Consider the following 22,423-nt stretch of genomic DNA (forward strand, 5'->3'; position numbering starts at 1 on the left):
AAGAAATGGGTCTGTTTAAACCTATCAACCTCATTTATTAGGCATTAATTTATTTCTTGTAAATTACTTGACATTCTAATTCTCCAGCAATAAAACTAAAGAAATCTCTGTATGGCTGCAATCAAAGTTAAATGGGAAAAAAAAAAAGAAAAGCTGAAATAGCTGCCTACTGCCCATTCTAATGAGCTTAGCTCTATCGTTAGTTTTATGGCAAAGCATCTGTTAATCAACCAAAGATGTGGAAATAAACTTGGATTTCTGATCAACATGGTTGGAGTCCAGATTAGATAGAAACACATAAGCAAATTATGTCACTCACAGAATGAATGTGTTTGTTTTATCCAGGAGGAAATATCTGGCATAAAGTACTTGACAATATAACAAGATTAGCTATAACAGAATTAAACAAGTGTTTCTTTCTAAATCACCACTTTATAACTGTTTCTGGTGAGGAATCATGTTTAATACCATTTTGCCAGTTCAGTTTCCTATAGACAGGCTCATGCAAATTGTAACCTTTGCAGCATGAAAATAAAAATATCAATTAATTTAAACCAAATGATATTTTTTCATTATCCAACTTAATGTTACAAAAGTGAGTTTGCTTATTTTAAAATAAGTTTGAGTTATAATTTAAAATTAAGTAACTTCACTTTACTTACTCTCTTAAGTTAGTACCTGTACATGGCACAGAATAGGTGGTGGGGCAGTGAGATACAGAAGTAGCTGTGTTGGTTCCCTGTGAAATTATCTGTATGCCACCTTCAATTATGCAGGATTCCAGCTACTTTAAAGGAGTGCTGTGAAGCCTAGTGGTTACTGTGACAGAAAGATGGACCAGCTCTTCCTCCTTATACCTGTTGAGCCCTGTACAGTGACTGTAGGAGATTATGTGGAACACTTCCAGACAAAACATAATTCAAAAGTAAATTGCTAGCATATCTCAAAATGTTTTTGTTTGTTTTTGGTTTTGGGTTTTTTTTGGTTGGTCGGTTTTTTGTTGTTTTGTTGTTGTTGTTTTTTGTTGTTTTTTTGTTGGGTTTTTTGGGTTTTTTGTTATTATTTTTATTTTAAAACTACATTTCATTCTGATTTTTAAGAATTATTATGTTTATGCACTTGTCAATTTTTTTCCCAGCACTGGCAATGCAGACTGCATTTTCTTACAGGTCTTTCAATACCATTTTTTGAATGTAGTACCTACTGAATCCAAACCTTGAGTTTTGTATGGATTGAAAAAAACCTTGTATTATTACTGTAAATAAGCAACATTTCTTATGTGCTCCTTAATAGTTATATTTCAATAGAATCTATATAAAATGAGATTGGTTTGAATTAATTTATAATATTGTTTCATATGCTGGACTAAAATAGGTCTTCTATTGCTCTTTTATTGATTATGTAAACTGTTTTGTATGTATCTAGTTGAAGAAAAAAATCAGCCTCATCTGTGAAATCCATAATTTTCAGCACTACAAGTCATATATAATCTTAAGACTTTCATTTGAATCCATCTCATTACATATTTGTAAAAGAAGAGGGTGTCATCTGTGTTGAGAACTATTTGGAAACTCTAGCATAGTTTCCTAGTTTCCTCAAGGACTAGTGGCAGGCTAGTCAGGCTGTCCTGACACTTTATCTTATTTTCCACTGCAACACTGAACTGTGTAACTTCGAACTAGGAATAGATGCCTATATAATGAAAAAAAATTACATTTTTCTCCCGTTTCTTTCTATTTTTCTTTTAAATATAGATGTCATTGTCTTTGCAGGCTAAATTTACTTTGTATTAGTATGTCTTCTGGTTAAAAAGTAAGTTTGTAGTTTTTCATTGTGGAAATAATCACAATTGATTACAAATTAAGACAATTAGAATTTTATTTTTCTTTCCTGGGTGGTATAAAATGAATGTGAATTTGAGGAAGTGAACTAGAGTAGGCACTCAGAATCAATGGAAATATAGGATTGACTTTTCCATTTCTCTCCCAATGTAGTAAGATTTTTATACCTTGCATTTCTAGTGATGAAAACAGGGAAAGGATGCATTGATTTACTTGTATCAGGTTCTAGAAGCTGTGATGAGGTCAACACATGGTCACATCTTATCAACATGGAGTTTCTCTTGTGCTTTACAGACTGTCAGGAGCCAGCCACCCCTTGCCACCCCATTGTGACATGGATTCGTGCAGCTCTGAGGAATTCTACCAGGCTGTTCACCATGCAGAGCAAACCTTCAGGAAGATGGAGAGCTACTTGAAGCAGCAGCAGCTCTGTGATGTTATCCTCATTGCTGGGGATCGCAAGATACCTGCACACAGGTAGGAGATAAGCATGAAATATTGAAATTACAAAAGTAAATTGTTTTGGGTATGCGTATTTCTTAGAACAGTGTCTCTTGTTGCCCCTTAATCTTCTTCCCTCTTGGCTTTAAACATGAGTGTAAGTGGCTCAAAAAAGTGGATTTGTAGGTTGGGGCTTTGAAGGTGAGGTTTTTTTGTAGAGATTTCAAAAGTTCAAGTAGCACTCAACTAGCAAACTGATGGTGAGTGTGACAATTCTCCCTGCTGTGATGCTGTTCTTATGTGAAGAGAATGGAAGTTTCTGAAATGGGATGCTGTATAGCTACACTGAACACAGCACCATTTCTAGCTTAAGATCCTGATCCTCTGATAAGTCTGTTGTACAGTCTCTCAGAAACTTATAGTAAAATACTGAACACGTTCTTCTCTTCCCATGACCTGTGCCTTTCAATGAACTGAAAAATACCATATTTAATTTTAATGATAATTATTGGTCTAAAACTTAAAATTGCATTATAATTTCTAAAATTCTGTAAGATTGTCTGGTATTAAAGCAGCCAGTATTTATGAAACTATACTTAGTTTTAGATAACAATTAGAGTTTAAAATAGTTATTCTTCCTTGAGATTTTGGTCTCAACAGTAGTCTTTCATTTAATGCATGCAAATAAAAATCTGATCCTAGAGTTTGGATTAAAATACAGAGAATAATTCAGAATTTCTAGGTGAGCAAGTATTTTTGCAGATGCATAAGGCTGCAGACCAAGGGTAATCTATTCCCTGCTTGTGTCCTGATTTCTCTGCTGAGATACTAAATTCAGAGCAGGACTATGGTTCTGCAGCAGGAAGTCAGAAAAACAGCCAGTGCATTTCTGAACTCATAAATTGACTTCCTGGTGCAGGGGAATACTATAAGGTCATCTTGGCAACTTGCGCCTTACAAAGTTCCTTTTGCCCTAAGTGAATATGGAAACAGGGACTATTCCTGTTAAACAAAGAAGCTGGACAGTCTATATTCCAACTCCCACAACAGTAAGTAAGAGAAAAAAGGTGCAATATACGAGACTGCAAAGCCAAAGTTACTGTCCAAATGCTAGTAAAACCAGACAGAACCTTCATTAAAATATTTAAATCATGGGTTTTTTTAATTAGTTTAGTTCAGCTCCCCTACGAGTTTTAATACAGCTGTTCGTATTTGGATGCGCACCTTTTAGTAGTAAATTTAATTTCACATTTGTCATTTCAATTCTACAGTATATATAAATCCTTCCTGAGCTGGAAAAATGCTCTAATAGAAATTGACAATTAAATAATAGCCATAATCTTATTTAGATTTTTATTAAACCTTCAGACACCTTTACATTTAATTTTCGACTTCTCTGTGGTCTGCAGTCAAAAGTCCAAATCTCAAATAACTGGAAAAGTTTTTTTAATAGTGTTTATTCTATGTTGTTTTAGACAGGTGTGGCTGGAAAAGCACAGGAAGCTGCTTATTTTACTGTGGCCATTACAATCCTAGAAATTACAGATCCAACTCTCCCTGCTCAAAGCAGGGTCAACTGCACGGTTAGATTAGACCATTGAGGTCATACCCAGTTAGTTTTTAACTATCATCTCTTGTGGAGGTTCCTCTCTTGTTAGCCTGTTCCAGTTTTTATTATCCTCACTGTTTTTAGTGATCCAGCATGTGTATTCCTGGCAAATTTGCTCCATAATCTTGGTAAGATAAACCAGTCTATAGGTGCCTACATCTTTCTTCTTGAGGATGGACATAGAAATTGACTTTCTCAGTTTTTAGAAACCTCCTCCAATTACCATGATTACAGATGGGACAGAGCGGCCTTTCAGTGACATTGTAGAGCTTCCTCCAGTATTACACCTTAAACTTATCCTCAAAACAGATCATGCTAAAAAAAACCAAAAAACAAGCCAAGCCAAATAAAGCTTTTTAGAGCAGTGCACAAAATCTTTCAAAAATTTTGCACTTGCTTCCAAGGTATTTACAGACACCCTTCTTTACTATCAAATCCCTTGCTGACTTCATCTGTACCTGACCTTTGTATTTTTGTATGTTGGGACAATGTTTCTATACATCGCCCATGTCATTCATCTCTGCTTTCATTTTCCATGCACTCCTGTTGTGCATTTGAATTTCATCAAGAGGCACTTCTGAAGTCCAGGCTTGTAATTTGCTGTTCATTCTACTAACTTCTCTGAGGATCCAGTGTCTAAAATTTTCTTGTCTCATGGTCACTGGAGCCAAGTTTGCCAACATACTTCACAGGTCCTTTTTTTTCACACCGAGACCTGTCAGAAGCAGATGCAGTGAAGTGTCTCCTGTAATTAAGGTTTTTTGCAGTTTAGGCCAGGTAATATATACTTTGCATTCCTGAGAACATCTAAAAAAGCCTGCTTGCAGAGTACAATGACATGCAGTATTTGTGGAGTTTTTAAATTATAGGTAGGAGCTTGGTAAAATATCCTCTGTATATGTTTATAAAATCTGAACCTAGATAAAATGAATACTCTTTTAAAATCCACTTAAAACATATTACAAGCCATAGTGTATACTGAATATGTAACAAATTAAGAAATACAAAATACTCAAAATTATTGCTAAAAAATAATGATCCTCATGTATTTTCTCTACTTTTTAACAGAATAATGTTGTAAAATGCAATAGTTTTAATATACTACAATAGAGTACAATAAAAATAACTTTGTAGAAAGTCTTCCTCTGGTTTTCTGATTCTTCAATAACAAGTATGAAAATTGTATTTTTCTTCATTTTTCTCTGATTTAGAACAAATTAAAACAAAACAATAGTGTGAAAACCAAGCATAGAAAAATATTTTATGTAGTCTTAATGTATCTAAATCTATGAAAGTAAAACCTCAGTTAAGAAATTCCTGTATATTGCATCAAATGAAGTTAAGGACACCAAAAATAGTTACACTGCCTTTGGTTCTTGTGCATCTCTGAAATATCTCCCAAATAGTATCTGTACAATTTCTAGCTTCATTCCTGATACTGCTTGCTCTTTGTTCCTGCTTTACTAGTCTTTATTATGCTATTTGATGATCTGTTTAGATAACTTTTTCTCTAGAGGAGAAGCTATTGCTGTGCCATAAGATTTCTAAAGCCTGATACTTTTGTAGAAAGAATGTCAGGTAAGCTCTGATCCTAGCCCAAATGCCCCCAAGTTAATTTTTGTCATTAGTGTTGAGGGGTTTCCGTTTTATCAGTTTTTTTTTTTCTTTTTAAAATTTTTTTAAATTTTTTTTCCCACATTTTTATTCCTCACAAGAAAAAAAAAAGGGGGGAAGAAACTCAAATTACAAAGTATTACAACAGCTTTTCGTTGTTTGGTTGTCTCAAGCAGCTTTAAAGTTATAATGTGTTTAAACTTTTTGTTAGCACCTGAAAATTACATTTGTCTGATCTAATAATCCATTAAACAGGCATAATATTTTGCATGGAGGAATAGTAAAAGGAGGTACAAACCAACCAAGTATTGTAGTGATGAACCAGAAAGGATTCTGAGAAAGTAGGAAGACCTTTTAGTAGGTATTTCAGTGGGAAAAGTGACTGACATTTAAATAAATTTCAAAAATTTAGCAAACCTCTTTTTTTTTGTTATATTGCTATAACATGTATAAGTAACAATTAAATATAAAAATGTAAATACCTTAAAAAGAGAAAGAATGCTAAAATAATAATTTCCCTTCCCTTAATTTAAGCTGTTGCACGATTAGCAATCCATCCTAATTTATTATGAACGTGGAGTTTGTAGTTTCTCCGCTCATTCTGGAGAAGCATGCTATATATTTTTTTCTCATTTTCTGTACCTGCCATTTAGAATATAACCTTTTTCAGACAAGACACATATTGTAGTTTTACAGTGGCTGGAATAAGATGAACTTGGGCATTGCTGCTACAAAACAAACAAAGGAGTAAAACCAACCCACTGTAATTGACACTTCCTTCTATCCAGTTCACAATCAGCCAAATACAGTTGTATCTAGAAATCTGGACTGCAGGTAGAAAGAGTCATCTAAACCAGAAAAATACTGGGAAGTAAATATTATCCAGACCTATAGTGATATGATCAGAGCACCAAGTGTTTCCAAGGTAAATGAAAATTGTTAATCAAGCAATAATCCCATGGGTCAACATAAAATTAAGAATATGTGTTTGCCATAAATGATTTGGTTTTTTTGAGTGAAGGCAACTTAGATGAATTATACTGGTTTTAGATACTGTACTTGAAATGCTATATTCTACAGCTGCTGAAGAAACATCAAAAATGCTGCAAAGAAAAGAGCTAAAGTCACTGCAAATGATAGATAGACCTTTAATATTTGCACTGGAGGGTTCATTAAAACTTCCATCTAGGACTGCATAAATGTTAGAGGCATCTCTAAACTCAGACTGTAGTTTAAGACATTTTGATTAGTAATGCTGCACAAAACAGTATAGAACTCAATGCTGAAGGGAAACAAAAAAAGAACAAATGTGAAATAAGAATAGAATTTACCTACCCCTTTCCAATTAAAACAAAACACTCCCATATAACAGAGACTGGATTCAATAAAACAGAAAATTCAGTAAAAACAGAAAATGCAAAGAAGATGTACAAGGAGAGTTACATCCTTGGCTTACAATTCTGACTTCCATTGCACTTGTTGAGAAACCAAGAAATTACTTTGGTGGTTGTTATAGTATAGTCAAGTATAGTTGAGTGTATAAGGAGAAATCCAAGTTTTTATTTTCTGTTTTCTCTTAATATCAAAGAACCATAGACTTTTTTCTTTCCAATACTCAAGATAAGGATTACGGGGGGCTCTTACCATGGCCAAAGAGGTAGTACAGAACTATTGGGAAATTACCAATAACACATAAAACAAAGTAAGTAAGTAAGGTTATGCAACTCTTTCTACAAGTATTTGAATGAAAAGTGAAGATAAATTTATGAAACACCTTCAACAAAATGCAATTAGCTTTGTCTGTTTCAGTTCTCTAAGGAGTGGTAACAACTTTTTCACTGCATTTTGAGTGCTACTATAGAGAGACAAAGTTGAAAAAATAGTATTAGTAAAATGAGGAAAAGTTAATGGAGAAAGTTTAGCTGAAAGGCAAGATGAAAGAATAAAGAACCAGGCAGAAGAGAAAGGACAACCAGACAGAGAAGGAAGGAAAGCCTAGAAGCAGGGAGTGAAAGAAGAAAAATGCACATTATATAGTCTGAAGACTTGTTTTCTGGCACTAGTCAGTAACAGATGCACGTGGAAATGCAGAGTAAAAGCAGTATGACAGTGCTACGTTATTCCCAGATACCTGTAAGTGTTGGGGGACTTCCCACAAACACTACATCTGAGCTGTGTTGTTTAGTACAACCCACTGTCCATGAGTTTAAAAACAATTCATTCAAGTAATATGGTTGGGACAGAACAACAGCAATTGGGACAGAACAACAACAACAGCAAAAATTCCTGCTATCAGAGGGAAAGCAGCAAGGCAATTGAGATAAGCTTTTAATATTAACCTTGATGGATAATCTTGGTTTGGAGGTTTGGGTTGCTGGCAAGTTGAGTATGAGTCAGCAGTGCCCTGGCAGCAAAGGGCCAACCATGCCCTGGGGTGCACCAGGCACAACATCACCAGCCCATCGAGGGTTGATTGTCCCTCTCTGCTCTGTGATGGTATGGCCTCACTGAGAGTTGTGTGCAGTTTTGGGAGCCACAATATAAGGACATCAGACTGTTGGAGTGTGTCCAGAGGAGGGCATCCAAGGCGGTGAAAGGTTTTGAAGGAAAAATGTACAAGGAGAGCAACTGCGGTCACTTGTCTTGTTCATCCTACAGAAAAGTAGGCTGAGGGATGACCTCATCACAGTCTACAGCTTCCTTGAGGGGAGCAGCAGAGGGGGAGGTGCTGATCTCATTTCTCTGGTGACCAGTGACAGGGCTCAAGGAAATGGAATGAAGTCAGGGGAAGTTCAGATTGGATATTAGAAAAAGGTTCTTCAGCAGAAGGGTGGTAAGTCACTCCAACAGGCTTCCCAGGGAAGTGGTAAGAGTTCAGGGAGCATCTGGATCATGCACTTAATCACATGGTTTATTTTTGTTTTAAGAGCCTTAAGGGTCCTTTCCAACTAGAGATATTTTATTACTGTATTAAACCAGAATACTAATGCTATTACTTTATGGACTGGAAGTAGGTGCAGTAACTGAAGTGGACTTTGAAGGGTAAAAGAAACAAGGATGAGGTGTCTTAAGAAAGCAAAAAGAATTGTTCAGCCAGCTAATCTCTGAGACATCTTGAGTGACCTGTCTGGTTTAGATCATGTGGTCCAGAAGGGTGCAATGTTTTTATAGGTCAGCTTTAAACCTGAATAAAAAACTGGTTCTGACATCGATGTTTAGGGGAATGATTCCTGTTTCAAATTGAATTATTTAAAAAAAATGAAAATGAGGGAAAAGATAAATGATACAGAATATGAAAATAAAGAAAAAAATTTAGGTAGATGAGAAAATAACATATAAGAATTACTTGGGTCAGGAAGATGTGACAGCTCACCATCAAAAAAGGGACTGAAAATCACAGACAAGAATTAGAACAAACCAGGCTCTATAAAGGAATGGGTTGTGAAGATCAATTAATAATGATGCTCTATTGCATCATTTTATACAAACAAGTTCTAGAATAAAAGAAAAGGATGACAAATGGACTTTAAAAAATCTAGATACTTAAGCAGTCACTTACTCTAGTGACTTCACAGATCTATCTCTATACTTTCATCAAACCTTGTGTCTGTGTTTCTGACATTTCTGCTGGTAGTTCAAAGATGATAAAACTGAAATTTTTCTTCTCCTGGAAGCTATTTTCCTCTTTTTCTTGTGGAGATTCAGTGAACAAATTAAATAATTAAGTCCACAAATTTAGTATCACAGTTGATTGTGTTGTCTTTCTACAATCAAATATGTGTGCTCTGTCTGAATATGTGGGTTTTCTTCTGGAGAAGAACACTGAGCTCTGATTTATATTTGGATCATAATGGATCTTCATCAGCTCTAATCTTCTTCACTGTGATTTTTTGCCTGTTATGCCTATTCCCAAGTACTGAGAAATTACTAAGATTCATGTGTCTCTTTTTTTTTTTTTTCATCTTTCTACTGGTTCAAAACAGTATGGAGTTCAAAATAGTGGCTGCAGTATCAGGTATCTTCAGAAGTTGCACAAGAACACAAACACATTGAAAAAGTGTTTTGGAATATTGACTTTGTTATCAAATCTGTCAACTGAGATATGTGCATTACTTGCAGTTTCTGAAGAAAACTAAAGCTCTGGTAAACATTGTGTGTTTGGTGGAAATGATGATGTCGGATTTGTGTACCATTCCTAAAAACATTGTGGCAACATAAGAGATATAATGAGATGTATCACTGTGTTGCAGTTTGTACAGTACAAGAGATAGAGGCATTTACTGTATTTATGATTAAGTTTCAGAGAGACAATAAAAGACTTAAAAGAAGACAAAGAAAGTTAAGAATGTAAACTCAAAAGGCGTGGCTCTCAAGGTAAAGAGAAAACATCACTTAGTGTAGACTATTGGTGTCTCTTATAGCTATATGTTATATAAATAATTAATATTAAAGAAAGCTATGTTTGAGTAAAGAATAAAAAACACTTTCTTGTTTCAGAGTTAATAAATTCTTATCAAAATTCCATCTGTCTCTCTATTTGGCTTATTTGGGGATATTAGTAGTAGTAGTAGTCATTAATACATAGTTGTTCTCAAAAAAAATTGCCATGGTATTCAGCAAAGATAATCACTACCAGTGGTAGTCCAAAACAGTTGATCTGTTCCACAGCTTGCTCCTTTGCTGTGTTTTACTCAGAAAAGATGCCAGTCTTGTTTTTACGGTCAAAATTTTTCTGATTATTTCAAGTGCGTGCATGGATATTCCTTAGAATATGTTCTGCAAGCCTTAAAATTTATGAAATCATGGAGCCTTCTGTATGCATGCAGTGAAAGTTTAACTCCTGCAAGAAGACCTGTGGAGCAGCTATCAGTATGGAGCTATCTGTAGAGCTTTACTATTAGTAGGCACACAGAGTATCAGCTAATGTCCCCGACAGAGCAACTAATCACTTTTAAAAACAATGAGTCATAGGGTTGGAAGGACTGTAAAGATCATCTTGTTCCAGTCCCCTTACTGTGGGCAGGGACACCTTTCACTAGACCAGGTTTTTCAGAGCTTCATCTAGCTTGGCCTTAAACACCTCCTGGGATGAGGCATCCACAGCTTCTCTGGGCAACCTGTTCCAATTCTTCACCACCTTCACAGTAACAAATTTCTTCCTAATATCTAATTTAAAACTACTCTCTTTCACTTGGAAGCCATTCCCCCTTGTCCAATCACTACATGACAATATAAAAAGTCCCTCTCCACCTTTATTGTAGGCTCCTGCAGGTACTGGAAGGCAGTAATCAAGTCATCCCTAAGTCTTCTCTTTTCCAGGCTGATAAAGCCAAATTCTCTCAATCTTTCCTAATGGGAGAGGTGCTCTACCCCTCTAATCATCTTGGTGGCCCTGGACTCACTCTAACAGGTTGATGTCCTTCCCATGCTGTGAACCATACATCATTCATTGAAAGTGAGATTTTATTTCTTTCAGAATTCAGAGCTTAAAACTGCAACTTTTAAAAAGAAATAATACTTATGAAGCATATATGTGAGTATGTATATATATATATATGCACAATGCTATCTGTCAAAAAGGAAATTAAAATGTCATGTGGAAAAATTCGAAATCTTGCCATTTTTTCCCCAGAGTCTTTGTAAATGAAAGCTGTTCTTATGCAGTGCTCCAGGTGGGGTCTCACCAGAGCAGAGTCGAGGGGTAGAATCCCCTCCCTCATCCTGCTGGTCACAACTGTTTTGATGCAGCTCAGGACACATTTAATGGCTTTCTGCGCTGCAAGTGCACATTATCGGGTCGTGTCCAGCCTCTCATCCACCAGCATCACCAAGACCATCTCAGCAAGGCTGCTCTCTATCCATTCATCCCTCAGCCTGGATTGATACCAGGGCTTGCCCCAGTGCAGGTGCAGCCCCTTGCGCTTGGTCTTATTAAATCTCATGAGATTCCCATGGACCCAGTTCTCGAGACTATTCAGCTCCTATGTGTACTAGCATAATATATGTGGAAAAAAAGTTGTGCCTTGCCTATGAGTTTTCAGTCCAAGTAACATCTGATATTCTACTCAGTTGGCAGTAAAATATTGTAAGAGTTTTCTTAACGATTTTAAGTGATCAAGGTTTATTTGCTTCTTTTAATTAATAAATGCACCATCAGTGTTGAGGCAATTCTGTGTCAAAGATGTATATAAAAACAGTTGTGAAAATGGCAAAGAAATATTCTATAATAAACTAAAATAAAATCTGATATCCTGGGGAAAAAGGTCACAACCCTAATCAGTCATATGGGTTACTTATAAAAGACACCAGAAATTTATGCTGAAATTAGTTGTAAATGTAAAGAAGTCCCTTAATCTGGAGAAAATCTTTCTGGTCTTACAAACTCATTTTAAGCCATGAGTTACCTGCTATGAGTCTCAAGGATGAAAGAGTTTATTATGTATTCTCACTGCCAGATCAGTAGTTGAAAAAGGTGACATCCTGAGACACCTTTCTTGATTAATAGGTCAACATGCCTTTAAACCAAGATTTAGGGCTGTTTGGAGCCTTCTGATCTACAAAAAGCAGCAGATCATTACAAATTAATTGATCTCTCTGATTTCTCACTTTTGATGTTCTATCTCAACCCTGAAACACAATAAAGATTTACAAAAGGTGTCACCTTTCAGAATTAAGTGTAATTAGCAAGTTCCTCTCACTTCAGTTCAACTTGTGGAGCACTTCCCAAGGTAAAAGTTAGTGTCTTGAAATCAGTTAACTTTTTTGGTATAGTAAGTTGATGAAATAGCTGATTCAGTATTTCTGTTAACTATTGATTAACATAAGACAGTTAAAAAAACCAATCTCTTTCTTTATGACTCTGTTCAAAAGCTTGTCTTGCTTCTGTAGGTGAGCTGCTACATCACAGAACCTTTCTGCTCATTTAAGCCATATTCTTTGGTAGGTGGTGCAAACCAGTAGGGATAAACCTCTAAGAAAAATGGGTAATGCTGAGGGCCTGTGTTATTTTTTTTTCTTTTTTTTCCCCCCACTTTGGACTAGATCTTGTGTGTTCCTGTAGACTTAATGCTCCCTTGCAGCTGAAATCCATTAGGTAACTTCTTTGACTTTCCTCACCCAAACTGTGGGAAATCACATATTATTATAGAAGTTTGTGAGAGAGATTTAATCCTCCTGTTATTTATTTCCTGTCCTCCCTCTGTTGTTTGTCATTTCTTTGTTTTGTATTTGACAATATATGCATGGCAAAATTATATGATAAATAACAGCTGAACATAAATTATGTGAATTAAAAATATAAGATACTGCTGTTTTAAAATATTTCCATTGATTATTAACTGGTGTATTAAAATTTCTGTTCATTCATTTGTCCATTTTTTTGATGCAGCCAAGGGTTTTGGTCTTGCTTTTAGCAAGTGACCAAGTTGAATACCTGTAGTTGAATTTAAATTATGGCTAGTAAATCTGAAGCAAAACCTAATGGAAAATGGTCTTGAATGAAAATCTCAATCACATACTTGTATTACAGCTCTGCTATCTGTGAGAGTTTTTATCTCATAGAACATCATCAATATTTCATGGGTTTTTTTCCTTTCTGTGATTTTTGTGATGCTTTTATTAAAGCATCTATTAACAATAAAGTTACTTATTTATAAGTGGTCAGAAAAAGTGTTAGAAGAAGATTTATAAAGATAATAAGTAAGATGTCAATAAGATAGAATGAATAAACAAACATAGACTGTAAATGTTCCTCAATGGTGAAAAAATAGTAAACTAGTAAATAGTTAATTTTGGTGGCAGCACCAAAATATATTTCTAAGCTTATCTTTTTGTAGTCATCTATTGTCTTTTAGTCATTACATAAATATAAATGTGAACTGTTTATGAATTAGGATGTTTACTTCTAAAATTCATGATTGCTAGAGTTGAGCACAATATGAAAAGTGATAAAACTGCACCTACTCAGTCATTTCCCATCATTAGAGGCAAAGATCATATATGTGTCTTCAAGCTGCTGTACTTGCTGGTAAAATATAGTAGCTTAAAGCACTGTAAAATTATGAAGCCAATTCAAGCTGTCATATTTTACTTAGCTATTGGAATGAGCTAAGAGAGCAAAGACAATCAATTACCATGGTGGCTGATAAGAACTTGTTTATCTTCACTATTTTTTTCTATAATAATTTGCCCTAGATAACAATATAAAAAAAGGCAAAACATTTTTCTCTTGGTTTCCAAGTTCTCCAGTTGTGATTGTTGTGGTTTTTATTAATGTGTTTGTATATCATGTTTTCAAATTAGTCCAGAAATGTGACCATCTTTATGGAAGCACACGGTACACTATTTATCGATGTACCACATCTCTATCTCAAGATCATCTGTGAATATTCAGTCCTAATAAGATCACAATTTCGCTGTAGATGGTATTTGGAAGAATGCCTTAACTTAAAGCCCCAGTAATTACAATCATACCTGATACTTGCTGTGGTATTGATTTATCTAGATCATAGCCATAAACAGCAAGCTATGCACATTTTGTAGGTATTTTCGAATTATTTTCCTTGGACGTGTTTATTAAAAAACCCATACTATTACACAGTGATGCTATTATATATTTTTACTGAGTAGCATGTTAAACTACTAACAGTTTAGTGGAAGGTTTATAGACTATCTAAAGTCACATGCTATAATTAAAGTTTGTAACAAATAAGCCTTTAAGAACAAGGAAGAGTACCTCTGGAGTATGAATTGCATGTCATTAAGAAGTTGTCTTTGATACTGAGAGATTATCTTGTTAACAGTTGGGACATTTGCATGATTGGAAGATTATCAGAAAGATTGAGTGCTAATTTCTATGTCTGTTTCATAGTCATATGCTAAAGTACCACTTGGTTCGTATCACAGGAGGCAAAACCAAATTAGAATTAAATGTCATGCTGTGTTTTGCTGCCAATGTGCATTAATAATACATTGCTCCTAATGATTTTTAATTATTATGAAAATAATTTTTAAGGAAGTTTACATATATGTGAAATTTCTAATACGTATATGCAAGCAAATTACACCAGCTTCTAACTTTTTTGCAGACTTGTCCTCAGTTCTGTCTCTGACTACTTTGCTGCCATGTTTACAAGTGATGTTTGTGAAGCCAAGCAAGAAGAGATCAAAATGGAAGGCATAGACCCCACTGCACTGTGGGATCTTGTTCAGTTTGCATATACAGGTATTGTACTGCATACATTATACTTCCTATAGAGGCAGATGTTGATATTCTTGTTTGCTGCATTCCAATGAATTGTGGTTTTGTTTAAATATTTTTCTTTATAATCTTAATAATCAAAAATGTTTATTTACAATTTCTGGGGATGAATTCAGACTGTTACCTCCAAGCTATTAAATATTTCAGGCTTGTCAAGTTCAATAGGACAGTCAAGAAAATGATGTATTTTTCTTGGTTTTCAAACACTGAAAAAGAGTGCCTCATACTCACATAATTCAAATTACATAAGATCACTGAAGAAACAGTTGTATTTTTTGAAGAATAATCCTATGTTGCTGTCTTAATCAAATCTCAGTTTAAATAATTGAATAAATCTTTAAAATTTTGAAAGATTTGAAAGAAAAAAAATTGAAATTTAAATAAGAAAATGTTTTAAAAGGTTTTATTATGAGCCGGATGTTTTCACTTTCATTTCCTTTCATAGGCTGGTACTCTGTTTTGAAGTGTAAACTTATGAATAACTCACAATTCAGAGTTAATAAATCAAAGCTCTCTTCTGAATAGTTTTTACATTTTAATGCATTATAGATTTGGGATTTATCCTTCTTAAGCAACTTGTTATGCACAATGTAACTGAAGTGCATTAATCTGAAAGAAAGAATGCTAATGTTACAAAATAAGGTAATTATAAGAGAGGAAATGCTTATAAGATTTGTCTTCTATTGCCTTGGATCATGTAAGTATGAAGTATATACTGTTTTCTATTTGTTTCCTAAAAGACATCCTTATATTGTTTAAATTAACCATATTCTATCATGATGATTCTATCATATATTTGATTTAGATTCAATTTTAAATGGATACCCCAAACCCTGCAGTTTTAATCTTCTCTAAATACACATATAATGACTCAATCACGAGTTGCTGTTCGCTTTGATATATTTAAGCAGTATATGTGCTGGGTTTTTTATGACATAATAGCTTTAACATGCACCACCATGTTTTAGAAAACAGAAATGGCAAATAAACATAATTTAAGATAAAAATATTCTTTTTGAGGCTAATGTTTGAGAAATACATGTTCTAGGAATGTAAGCAATGATTTACGTGGTACTCTACATGTTCAAAGGGTAGTGCCTACTCCTGTCAGCTGTGGCTTTGCCACTCAGGAATGTGCATCATCCAGAGGGTTTCAAGCTAGGGATCCATGAAATGAAGTAGTTCTTATGAGGCATAAGAAGGTTACAATCTGATTGCTTGGTAAATGAATAGCACAGAAATACTGGGGCTAAATCAAAATACCTTGGAACAAAAGAGCAAAAAACACTACTGCTAATGTTAAATCATTTTGTAAGAGGAAGGTAAAAGAAAGAGGAGGTAAGAGAAAGGACAGTGTTGTTCCTCTGGGAACAAAACTGTGGAAACACTCAAGTAATGTATGGTTCTTTTAACTCAGCTTTCACTAAAATATCACATGGAAAGATACAACAGAGTTGTTATTGACAACAAAAGATAGCTCATAAGTGTAGATTAAGGAAAGAAGGGGACTCAGAAGAAAGGGAAAAAAGAAACATTTTCAAGATGAATGAAGCTATCTAAGAACTTTATGGTTATCTCTGAGAACTTTGGAGACTGGATGAGACAATGAAAAAGTAGAAGCAAACCTCTGCTTTCCAAAAATGTTGAAGATTTTCAGCTCCTTTATGCTCCTTGATTTCTCTATGCCATGTACTCTGTTCATTAGATGAGGTGTAAAAATTGAAAGTTTCTTTCTGGTGTAAGGTAAATATGGGCCAGACTTCACAAATGGATGAAAAGAGAATTCCACAGCTAGTATAATTCCCGTGTTTTCTAATTTTCCTTCTGTGAATTTGCCTCTATCATATTCGTTAATTTAAACAGTCACAAAGTCCAAACTCCCTCAGAAATTGCAACATTATGTGCTATTGTAACACCTTGAAAAATTAGAAACTTAAGATGATAACTAAGATCTATAATGTCTTTCACATGCAGTGGTAATACACCATTATCCTTTTTTTCTAACTTATTTTGGAGACCAAGTAAGACAAAAAATGTCTTAAGTTCACACTTGCAAGTTTCACAAATACTTACTGACAATAGAAGAGTGATGAGATTCAGGAAACGTGAGACAATTTTACATGCTAAAATAGTGCATGTATTGGATGCCATGGATCATTCTGTATTGCATGGCTCTTCCACCAGGTTCTTTGTCCTGACTTATCCTTATTTATTATCCTGACTTATCCTGACTTATTCTGATTTATCCTTATTTATTCTTAGCTTGTGTCCTTATCTCTTGAAGTTCATGTGGGATTATTTCTTTCTCTATTCCTTTTCTCTGCACCAGATGTCTTAGCAGATACCTAAATTTCCTAGTTACAATTATGCTAATAAATTAAACAGTGCTGGGGAAGGTTTGCAGGCACTGGAACACAATTGTCTCTATTGATCCTGGCAGTTTTAGCCAAATCCAAATAGCATTCTCTCTAAAAAATGGTGGGTATAGCTTGGATACACAGCTCATTATTAATGTGGCCAACCTTGTACAGAGTGTAAGAGCAGTCAAAAGTGCTATGGAGAATTCGGTGATAATTCATATGATTAGTGAATTCCTAGAAAATAGTCCTAAACTTATTTAGTTTATTGAAATTAAATAAAATCTAGGCTTCTCAGTTAATCATTCTGAAATCATAATTTCCCTTGACCTTGCCAGAGCAAAACCTTAATTTTTTCCCTTCCATTTCATTTCCATCGTCTTACGTGATTTATCTAGCTTCATAATTTCTTATTTCTTTTCTTGCACTCTGGTTCCTTATTTACCAGCAGTCTAGCTCATGTCCCCTTTCCCTTTGAGTCGGTTTATTTTACTTGTTCTGCATGGATGTGGACAAGTGGAAATTTAAGAAAACAGCCACTGTTCTGTTACCCAGATGCACAGCAGCCAACAGAAATTCCCTTTCAGACTTTTGACTTGTAATCTGGAGCATATGTCTGTCTAGACTTAGACAGAATATCTGGAGAATTTTGCTGCCAAATTCCAATTACTGACTGCACAATATGTGAAAAAGTTTTCAACAACTCATGTCTGTGACCAGTTTAGCTCTTTATTGTTCTACCTCAGGAATAGAAAACAATTTTGACCAATGGGCACTTATTGACTCCTATTTTCTTTTTCCTGTCACTACCTTTATAGCTCAAGGAGCTTCAAAAAAAAAAAAAAAATCACATATAGTTGCTGCTGTTACAGAGAAGGTTTTCCCTGGGGAAAACTGAACATGTCAGAAAAAAAACAGATGAACATGGACTTGTTTGCAAAAATGTGGAAGTGTATTACAGTGCAAATATGTTTAGATGTGATTTAAAAGAGGGAACCATTTTCACATCTTATCTGTAATTCAGTCAGGTTTATATTTTTTTAGAATCTAGTGAAATTATTTCATTTTTACTGTGAATCATACATATTAAGTATGAGTTTAAGATGGATAAAATGTATGTATCTATGAAAAGTACTACTATAGATGCGGATATCCTAAACTGATACCAGACCCTTCACCAATATAATCTAATACTGTTGCAAAATATCAGAAATAAAGCTCAGCAAGGGGAGGTTTTGTACATCATACACTTATGGAAAAAATAATCCGGGGGTGCATCAGGCACAGCATTGCCAACTGGGCAAGGGAGGGGATTGTCCTTCTCTGCTCTGCACTGGGAAACCCTCACCTTTAGTCCTGTGTATTGTTTTGGGTACCGCACTATTAAGAAAGACATTAAATTATTAGAGAGTGTCCAAAGGAGAGCCATGAGATTTGTGAAGGGGCTTGAGGAGAAGCCATATGAGGAGCAGCTGAGGTCACCTGGTCTGTTCAGCCTGGAGAAGAGGAGACTGAGGGGAGACCTCATTGCAATCTGCAACTTCCACATAAGTGGAAGAGGAGGGACAGGCACTGATCTCTTCTCAATGGTGACCAGTGACAGCACCCGATGGAATGGCTTGCAGTTGTGTCAGGGGAAGTTTAGGCCGGCTGTTAGAAAAATGTTCTTCACCCAGAGGGTGGTTGGGCACTGGAACAGGCTCCCAGGGAAGTGGTCACAGCACCAAGCCTGACAGAGTTCAGGAAGTATTGGATAGTGCTCTTAGGCAAAAGGTGTGACTCTTGGGGGTCGTCCTGTGCAGGGCTTAGAGCTCAACTCAGTGATCCCTGAGGGGCTCTTCCAACTCACCTTATTCTGTGATTCTGTGATTCTGTAAGCAAATAGATTTCTAAATAATTGGCAAGGTAGAATTACATGATGATCAGCAGAGCATCAAGTCTTGTACAGCCTTGATTAGAGCAGCTCCTTAGTGAAGGCACCAGCCAATCTAAGAGTAGTAACAGGAAGACAGAAAATTAGACAACCAAAAATACTGATTTAAAAATAAGAAAAGGTGTTGAAGTTTCTGTGAAGATTCAACATGACTAATTATACAATTATCAAGTTATGTGATAGATAAACTGAATTTGAATAAAGCTGAAAAAGTTGACATGTTAAAATATGTACTATTAGCTCTGTGTTAGGTCAGTCTTGAGGTTGTTTTTGGAAGTGTTCTGGGGTTTTTTTATATATTTAGAACTTACTCTTTTTGTAAAATTAATAAGGTAGTGACTATATATTGTTTTACCTGAAATAAGCACAAAGTTTTCTAACTACATAAGCTACATTATACTGTAATTACAGCTTGTATAATTTAAATTATGTAGATGATGTAAATTTATTAGAAAAACACTCCATCAAAATTATGTGCTTCTTGTAATATACACAGGCTCACAAGGATAGATCAAAAGAGCTTTACCACTGTTTGTTGTGAAGGATATATTTGACCAGTAAAAAAATATGCAACTTCACTAATCTATCCACACTTTGCTGCATTTTGTTGGTTTATTCAAATAGAAAAAGTATGTTTTCTCTGTAATATAGCAGAACTGTGACTTAATAGGAACCAAAACTTCCTCTTTTGCATATCTTCTCCTTGTGAGTGAACTGAAGAAATCTGAAGCCAACACTTAGGTGCAACAGCTATGCAGAAAATATGTTTCAGTTTTGGGCAGCAAGATGATTGATAGCAAAAAAATCTGTGATTGAGATCTTAGTGCCCTGGGATAGATGGATATGTATTCTTTGATCTTTTAAGAATTCAAGATAAGCAGTGATACAGAAGAGTGGTTTTTTACCTCATTTTCTTAGGTAAAGCTTCTTTCTTGATCTTAAAGCTTGAATTTTCATTATTTTCAATTGTGCTTCAACAGGTCAGAGAAGACTGAAACTGTAGATTGATATTCTGTTGTTTTGCTGCTATCGGTGACTCTAGGAGCCCTCCTTTGAAGTTACAACAGAGCTGTGAAGTTACTATAGATTTCGTATATTGTGGAAAATCTAATTAGCATCGGGATATCTAATTAGCATGCATTCCCAACAGTGATCAGAAGAGTAGGTTGGTGCTTTCATACCGTTAATGAAACTGAAAAAGTAAAACCCATTTCAGTAATAGAAAACAAAAAATCCTTGATTTATTTATACATATCTGAAAAAAAAAATAGAGAATGGATCATACATGGAGGAGGTTCAGCTCTGCTGTATAGCTTTTAATTAGCTCTTCTTTGGGAGATTCTTTAATTAAAGTACTGTCAAGTGTCTTTGTCAGAGCTACAGCTAATAACACACACAGGACTGACAGCAGGGATGTAGCAAGTAGGAACATGCCTTTAAGCCCAAGGACCCTTAGGTCCTGCAGCACAGAAACGATATTAATTAAATATCCCAAGGAGGTTTCTTTCTTTGTTTTGGTTTGGGGACTTTTTTTTTTAATTGCTGAAACTCAGTTGTCTATATGAACAAACAATGAGAACAACTCTTAGCATACTTTGGGCTTGTGCCAATTTATAGTGTCAGAGCCCAGGGGTTATCACAAACACAGGACTACGCTACAACATGCTGTTTGAATGTGACTGCCATGGTTTGGAGGATGACTTTGTTTGGGGTAAAACTGAGGCCATTTCATTCCCGTTAGCCTCAGTGCTAGAGGGAATTTCCAGACCAGCTTAACTCAATAGATATAATGTAAGGCTGTATGTATTTTATTAAAGGCTTATGCTCAGACAATCTGGATTTGCTGGTGGCATGTTTACAGTGTTTCAGGCTACTCCTCTGTAGTAGGTATTGATCACATTGAGAACTGGAGTTGTCCTGATGCTGTAAAGGTCCTTTCCTCTAAGTCTGTGACATGTTGAGTTTGTTCAAGGGTTATTTGTTCTGTAGTATCACGTTAGAGACCGCTGTGAACGTGGACCATGTCTAACTAGCACTTCTTGCAGGAGGCTGTTACCTGCTGCTGTCCCACTACATTTTCTTAGCCATGTATTTGATGGTTGACTTTGCACTTGCAGAGAATAGGCCCTTAAATTTCCATTCATATCAGATAGGAGATCATTTGTTCCAGGAACTCTGGGATGAGTGATAAAGTGACAAATTAAGGTAGTTGAATTGATCTGAAAGACTTTGTCAGCCGTTGTGTAATGGAGAGTACAGAAAAATGGTCATGTCTCATAGTAGATGCTCATAGGCCTTGAATAAATTTAACTTCTGGATGTGGATGATCCCCTGTGAAATTCTCTTCTAGAAGTAGATACTTGTCATAATTCATCATACTTTTCAGGAGTCAATAAAGAGAGAGTTGCAAAGAGAGCAATCCAAAGAAGCCCTCTTTATTAGGGTTTCTCCAGTTTAGGAAGTGATAGTTATGGCACGATCTGTAGAACCATTCAAGTTATCTGTCCATGGATGTTCTGCATTGACTCTGCAAAGTTCATACATACCTTTGCTCCAGTTACATTTCAGATTGACATTTTCATGTATACTGCTGTTCCTCATAAAATTCTTACTTATGCACCTGGATTAAATTCTCAGCTATACTGTCCATCTGTAAAATACAAGAATCTTTCAAAGTTCCTCAATGTAACTGTAGGCCCAGATTGTTGTCTTCTTTCCCCTGTGGATGTCAGCCTGCTTGGAAAAAAATACCTTTCTTCACTGAATACCTTTCTGATTCTAAAACAAACTGTGGGCTTTCACATAATTCAAGTCTGTATGAGAGAACTTCAGAGACCCATTTGTCTTAAAGAATGGCAGAGAGTGATTGCCTTCTTAATTTTTTTTTTTTTTTTTGAGCAAGCCATACTCTGAGGACCTTGTTTCCATCTGGATCAGATGTTTTCCATTCCTGTCACTGAAACACAAAGTCCTTGCTCGTTCCTGGAGTTCTAAACTCCAATGAATTGTTATTCCTCCTTTTACCCTGTATACTTCATTAAGGGACAGAATTGTCAATTATTAGGAACCAGCTGTTGTCTCATTCTTTTGGCAAAATATATGAGAATTGTTTAGAAGAGAGCTCTGAACTGAATATCCATAAATTTTGAGTATTCAGAATGATCTAGAATATTATGGAGAGATAGATAGTGACTGTGTTTTGTTGTACTGTGATGCAGTCTGCTATTCTATAGAAGTCAATAAGTATGAAAGAGGTCTTTGGTGGATCGATGCCACGAATATTGCACAGGGTCCCTCGTGGAGACGCTCAGGCAGCACTCCAGTAGCACCCACGCGTGCGCACGATCTCACCTTCGCAGGCGGTCGCGG

At 35.4% G+C, this 22,423-nt stretch overlaps 1 protein-coding gene across 2 annotated transcripts in view; it reads left to right on the top strand.

The window, feature by feature from the left end:
- The first annotated feature begins 2,114 nt into the window (after positions 1–2,114).
- Positions 2,115–22,423, top strand: part of KLHL1 (kelch like family member 1) — a 133,322-nt gene continuing 113,013 nt past the window's right edge. The window contains exons 1-2 of one of the 2 annotated variants that reach the window (XM_008631642.2): positions 2,115–2,318; positions 14,592–14,728. In XM_008631642.2, coding sequence (XP_008629864.1) covers positions 2,176–2,318; positions 14,592–14,728 — 280 coding nt within the window. In that variant the 5' untranslated portion in view covers positions 2,115–2,175. The remainder of the gene's footprint in view (positions 2,319–14,591; positions 14,729–22,423) is intronic. The other variant, XM_017731622.1, reaches the window with a different exon arrangement.

This window comes from Corvus brachyrhynchos, unplaced genomic scaffold (assembly GCF_000691975.1).
Source record: "Corvus brachyrhynchos isolate BGI_N302 unplaced genomic scaffold, ASM69197v1 scaffold71, whole genome shotgun sequence".
Classification (NCBI taxonomy): Eukaryota; Metazoa; Chordata; class Aves; order Passeriformes; family Corvidae; genus Corvus; species Corvus brachyrhynchos.